This window comes from Pipistrellus kuhlii, unplaced genomic scaffold, assembly GCF_014108245.1.
Source record: "Pipistrellus kuhlii isolate mPipKuh1 unplaced genomic scaffold, mPipKuh1.p scaffold_m20_p_8, whole genome shotgun sequence".
Classification (NCBI taxonomy): domain Eukaryota; kingdom Metazoa; phylum Chordata; class Mammalia; order Chiroptera; family Vespertilionidae; genus Pipistrellus; species Pipistrellus kuhlii.
The window spans coordinates 4,288,470-4,294,861 of NW_023425584.1; the positions used below are offsets into that span (position 1 = coordinate 4,288,470).

Genomic DNA, 6,392 nt, shown 5'->3' on the forward strand with positions numbered 1-6,392 from the left:
TGACATTTCTTTGGAGAGCCACATTTTTTAAATGAAACTTCTTCTGACGCCACTTCTTCCAAATAGACTCGCCCAGGCTGTGGTATTTTGTGGAAGAGCCACACTCAAGGGGCCAAAGAGCCGCATGCGGCTCGCGAGCCGCAGTTTGCCGACCATGGGTCTGGATGATCACATTCTCGTCTTCAGCACACGTGTCATCTGAACGACTGTGCTCCCCCCTCCAGCACCCTCCTCCCCCCCACCCCCCTCCCGCATTCTGTGAGTGGAAGGAACGGAAAGGAAGCGGACCCCAAGCAACACAACAAAACACAACAAAACAAAACAACGCAGAGGGCATCAGTGTTTGTGAGAGAGCCCGCGGGAGCGTTCGGAAGGCTGCCAAATGGATCTACTAATTAAAAGGGAGAGCGGGGAGAACACCGTCAATTAAAGTTAATTGGAAGTTATTGTTTGCGATGCTGACCTCATGCTCCAGGTGCCTGAAACACTAGCTGATGAGAAGGCGGGACACTTCTCCAGCTGGCCCCTCGCCCCTCGCCAAGACCGGGCCTGCCTCCTTCCTCAGGCCTCCGGGGTTCCGTGGGGCAGGACCTGCATCGTGGCTCAGGTTCCTCTCCTCTCAAAGGAGGGGAAGTCCTGAGGCCCGGGGAGCAGCTCTGGGGATCCCTCTCTCAGCCCCGCCCATCAGCACCCCCTCAGGGCGCTGTCACATGGCGCCCCGATGCTCCCACTCTGCCCTGTGCCCGGCCTCCCCGGGCCCGAAGGCAGCAGCAGCTGGGCACGTGGTCGCCTAGGGTCTCTCTTACACGTCTCCTTCTCCGAAACGGCCTTGTCTTGACTTTTCCACTTGTTTTTTGTTTCCCCAATCAGCCTGCAAACCTCTTGTTCACCAGTGACTGCACGTGTGTGGTCCCATCAGTATCTCTCTTTTTTACTTTAAAATTTTAAATTTTTATTGTTGAAAGTACTATATATGTCCCCTTTCTTTCCCCATTGACCCCTTCTAGCCCGCCCCGCGTCCTGCCCCAGGCCTTCACCATCTACTGTCTGTCCTGGGTGGTGCATATAAGCATACGAGTTTTTTTGGTTGGTCACTTCCCACACATCCACCCTCCCCTGCTTTCCCTTTGAGGTTCTGCAGTCTGTTCTATGCAACGGTGTCTCTGGGTCTGTTTTGTTCATTAGATTCCACCTGTGAGTGAGATCATGTGGTGCTTGTCTTTCTCTGTCGGGCTTATTTCACTTAGCACAATGCTCTGCCGGGTCCCTACTCTGCTCCCCACTCGCTCTATCTATGCCTGTTTGGTCCCCACTGTTACCCTGTGAGGCGGTCTGTTTCCCCGATTCTCACCAACGAGGCCATTTGCCCTGAGGTGACAAGGAATTTGGCACAAAGTCTCAGGTGAGGGGGAGAGAAGGCTCCTGGCCCGGGGCTGGCGCCGAAGCCTGTGTGGACCCTGCAGGGCCGGCGTCCTGTCCCCAGAGTCCCGTACGAGGGAGGACGGCTCCTCAGAGCCCCAGGTCCTCCTGGTGGGGTTCGCGGTCAGGAAGCAGCAGCACCGACAGCATTCTTAGAGTCCCAACTATTCTATTTCTTTTTCTTTTTTTTTTTTTTTTGCTTGCCTTGAACGTCAGGGATCACAGCTGACCCTGCTTCGGGGAGCCCCTGGCAAGCCTCTCCCCGTCTCCGTGGCCTCCCGCCCAGTCCCAGCCCGGGCCCCTCACACCCGGCTCCTGACGGAGGAGCAGGACTCCTCGGGGCGCCCCTCGCCCAGGAGGACGTCGAGCCACTCCTCCAGGTCCCGCACCAGCTGCTCCAGCTCCCGCACCTCCTTCTCCAGCTTCTCTAAGAACACCTGCAGGTTCTCCTTCAGCCACGTCCTGACGACCTTCAGCAGCTCCTTCGAGGGCTCCTTGGTCTGGAATTCAAATCCCTGAAAGGCAGGCAGACACCAAAGTTACATCCGGGCCTTTTTCACGTAGACGCCTTTGCCGCCAGTTCCAGAAAGTCCCCCCGAGCCTTGGCAGGCGCTACTCCTTCTGCTTGGAAGGCCCTTCCCCATTGTGTCCAGCTCCTACTTAGCCTTGGAGACCCAGCTCGCTAACGCCACCTCCAGGAAGCCTTCCTGGATTTCCCCAGCCAAGCCTGCCCTCCCTTCGGGGACTTCCGGTACATGGTACCTGGGAAGCCACGGGACTCTGGTAGTTGCATTCTCTGATCCTTTCCGACATCTCCCAGCTTCTTCCTGGAAGGGGCGCAGACACACCTCGTCACAAGGGCGGACGAGTGGCCGCTGGCATCAAGGGGGTTGGTCACCGCAGTGGGATGGAGGGCGGTGGGAGAAGGCAAGTGCCGAGACCACCGTGGCACGCAACCGTCTCCAGAGCACCCCTCTCCACGCTGTGTGGCCTCGGCTTCTCCTTCTCAGATCCCAAAAGCTCACCTGATATCCCCGTGCTCACGTACAGCACCAAGACCAGCAGCGCCAGCAGCGTCTGCGGGCAAGAGGGGGGAGGGAGCACGTGAATTGCTGGGCGCCTGCTTTTCTCGGGGAACGGGGCATGGGGCAGCGGTAAGATCGGCTTTTTAAAAATATATATTTTATTAATTTTTTAACAGAGAGGAATAGAGAGGGATAGAGAGTTAGAAACATCGATGAGAGAGAGTCATCGATCAGCTGCCTCCTGCACCCCCCCACTGGGGATGTGTCGGCAACCAAGGTATATGCCCTTGACCAGAATCGAACCCAGGACTGTTCAGTTCGCAGGCTGACACTCTATCCACTGAGCCAAATCGGTTTTGGAAAGATCATCTTTTTAAAAAATAAATATATTTAATTGATTTTTTTTTTTTTTTTACAGAGAAGAAGGGAGAGGGACAGAGAGTTAGAAACACTGATGATGAGAGAACATTGATGGGCTGCCTTTTTCAAGCCCCACATGGGATTGAGCCCGCAGCCTGGGCATATGCCCTGGACCAGAAATTGAACCGTGACCTCCAATTCATGAGCTGATGTCCAACCACTGAGCCACACTGGCCGGGCTAAAATGCACACCTTTTATTATTATTTTTTTAATTTTATTTAAAATATTTTTATTGATTTTAGAGAGGAAATGATAGGGAGAGTGAGAGAGAAAGATACATCAATGATGAGAGAGAATATCGATGGGCTGCCTCCTGCACGCCCTCCACTGGGGATCGAGCCCACAACCAAGACGTCTGCCCTCGATGGGAATTGAACCCAGGACTCTTCAGTCCGCAGGCCAACGCTCTCTTCACTGAGCCAAACCAGCTAGGGAGGCACACCTTTGAAATGCACAGTTTCATGAGTTTTGACAAATGCCTATACCTATGGACTCCCACCCCAATCGAGATGAAGAGCATTTCCATTGTTCTAGAACGTTCCTTTATGCCACATGTGTCAAACACAAGGCCCGCGGGCCAAATCCGTCCCGCCAGGCCTTGCAATGTGGCCCGCACCGCGCTGTCATCACTGCACTCCGCTGCGTTTCCATCACAATGACAGTTTATGACTGTTCAGTAAACCATTCGGCCCGCGATTTAGGCTGGATTTTAGATTTTGGCCCCTTCTCTGATTGAGTTCGACACCCCTACTTTATGCCTTTGTGCAGTCAGCCCCCTCCTTTCCCCTGGCACAGGGGGTTCAGACACACCTGCCTTCGCTGTCAGTGAGACCGTGACGGTGTCAGGGCAAGCAGACGTGGACGGGGATGGAGGCGGGCAGTGTGGACTGACATCGAATCTTCCTCACACTCACCAGATGCGGACGGAGCCAGGCTGGATCTGACTTGAATGAAACCCTATATTTCTTACGTAGTCGAGTTCATGAGGCGAGGCCTGGCCCTGCTACCACAACAAAGAAGACTGAAGGCCGAAGCTGCCTCTCCCCGCCGCGGGTTTCCCTTGTATAGACCGGCAGCGATAATCTCGTTATTAACTTCAAAACGAAAAGCGAATGACAGCGGGCTGAGCCTCCCAGGCCCGCTGCTGAGTGACAGGAGCCAGACCCAAAGGTGCGCGCTGAGGTCATCCCCGGGAGATCCTCGCACACGCACAGCACAGCTCGGCGATGAGAGAAGTCAGGATCCTGGCTGCGGGGGGCCCACGGGGCCATCGGGTACCAGGATGTTCTGTAGCTCGATCCGGGTAGTGGCTGCCCGCGTGGGTACCCCACTGTGAGAGCCACGGCTCTGTATACAGAAGGTGGGTGCCTTTTCCCTCCTCCACTGTGTCCCCCGGGAATCTTTGAGCGGGAAACACGCAGAACGAACCGCCCCCTTCTTCCAACTGCCCGCTGAGCGGTCTGATTGCGCTTCCACGTCCTCACCCTCTGACCTCGCAGGCGGACTGTTTCCCCGTCCGCAGGCTGGCCGCCCGGGGTCTGTCTGACGTCCCGTGGAAGCCCAGGGGGGGAGGTGAGGAAGGCTGGGACGGGGGAGTACCTTTTCGTCTTTCTCTTTGCGACGTCCTGGGCCTGAGCCAACTCCTTTCTCCTCTCCGAGCCTCAGTGTGTTTACCTGCAGAGTGGGTTTGCAATGTCCCTCGTTCAAAAAGGAGGGGTGGGACTCTGACTGGGGCAATGCCGTGGTCCGCAGAAGGGCGTCGCCTTGCCGCGGGGCCTCTCCGAGTCCGAACGAGCAGTGTGAACCCCAAACCGCAGGGCCCTCCTCACGGTTCTCCCGCACGGAGGGGTCCCGGGCTTCCATACCCGTGGGAGAGCTGCAGTATGAGGGGCCCCTCCGATCCCGTCGTGCTGACAGGCCCAGCACCCAGGAGGCGCGGGCGCGGGTTAAGTGTATCTTGGAGACGTTCATGGGCCGGTCATCCATCTCCTTGTTTAGAACCTCTCGGTGGTTTCTTACTGATCCCAGAATACAATCCCGTGCCTCCTGTGGTGAGGGAGGCCCGGCTGCCCTCCCCAGCCTCCGTCCCAGCCCTCCTCACCCCTCCACCCGGGAGGCGGTGGAGTGCAGGGTGACCCTTGCCAAAAGCTCTGGAGTCACATAGACGTGGCTTCACACCCCGGCGTTTCCTGGCTGTATGGCCTTTTGCCTTCCTGGGCCTCAGTTTACCCATCTGTGAGTGGGACCCACAGCAGCTACCTCTCAGGACTGTTGTAAAACGTCACGAACGGGAGAGGAGATGGAAGCACCCGGCTGTGGACAGTGAGAGTCTCCTATTGACAGAAACCCCAGGTGAGGTTTGCATTTCAGTCCTAAGAACTAATGCTCTAAGAACGCTCCAGTTCAGGTGTATTATCCCAGTGGTCGGCAAACTCCTTAGTCCACAGAGCCAAATACCAACAGGACGACGACTGAAATTTCTTTGGAGAGCCACATTTTTAAAACGTAAACTATATAGGTTAGGTACATTGTTATGAACTTAATTAGGGTACTCCTAAGCTGGCCTTTGCTAAAAACTCAAGGGGCCAAAGAGCCGCATGTGGCTTGAGAGCCACAGTTTGCCGACCACTGTATTATCCTATTTATTTCAGTTTATTCATTCATTCATTCATCACCAAACACCATTTTAGGCACTAGGGATATAGCAGGACACTAAACAAAAACCCCTTGCCCTGCACAGCTTGGCTCAGTGGATAGTGTCTCGGGTTCAATTCTGGTCAAGGGCACGTACCTTAGTTGGAGGCAGCCAGCCGATGTGTCTCTCTCACATCGATGTTCCTCCCTCTGTCTCTCCCCCCTTCCCTTCCACTCTCTGAAAACCAATTTTAAACGGAAAAAATATCCTCGGGTGAGGATGAACAGCCGCAGCAGCGACTACAGAAACCCGGCCCTCCCCCAGCAGGCCCTCTGCCGGCAGCGCTGGGACCGGGGAAGCACGTGGGCAGGGCTTCGGGGAAGGGGTTCCGGAGCCCCCGTGCCGTGTCCCCCCAGCTCGGCTCCAGGCAGCGTGGGGCTGACCGCCTGCGCCCGGCTCCGAGGGCCTGACCGCGTGTCTGAGCCCGGACGGGAGGAGGGACGGCGGGGTGAACCCGGCCCGGCCTCACCTGCTTCTTGTCCTCACAGCGGCTGCCCGCTCCGCGCTCCAGCAGCTCCGCGGCCTCCCGCGCCCTGCGCTCCACCCGCTGGGCCACCATGGCCTCCGGCCTGGCTGCCCGGGTGCAATGAGGTCCCCGCAGCGGACGGCAGATGGGCACCCCACCCCCAGTGCCCTCTGCTCACCAGGCAGCCCTCAGGCAGCGAGGGGTGATGTCACAGAGGGTGGGGGCAGCGAGGCCCCGCCCTTGCCACCATCCTGGGTTTTAGCCCCGCCCCTCCCTCCTTCTTCACAGAAATGTAAGGTGACCAGACGTCCCGCTCTTGGCGGGACAGTCCCGAGTTTTAACCATTTGGGAAAGAAAATCGGGACT

At 56.8% G+C, this 6,392-nt stretch overlaps 1 protein-coding gene across 1 annotated transcript; it reads right to left on the bottom strand.

Moving 5' to 3' along the window:
- Positions 1–1,721: 1,721 nt before the first annotated feature.
- SMIM23 (small integral membrane protein 23) lies at positions 1,722–6,146 on the bottom strand. Its single transcript, XM_036423886.2, has 4 exons — positions 6,030–6,146; positions 2,445–2,496; positions 2,182–2,246; positions 1,722–1,934 (listed from the first exon to the last, which is right to left on the bottom strand). The coding sequence occupies exons 1-4, from the start codon at positions 6,117–6,119 to the stop codon at positions 1,722–1,724; spliced, it is 420 nt and encodes a 139-aa protein (XP_036279779.1). The 5' UTR covers positions 6,120–6,146.
- Positions 6,147–6,392: the final 246 nt, after the last annotated feature.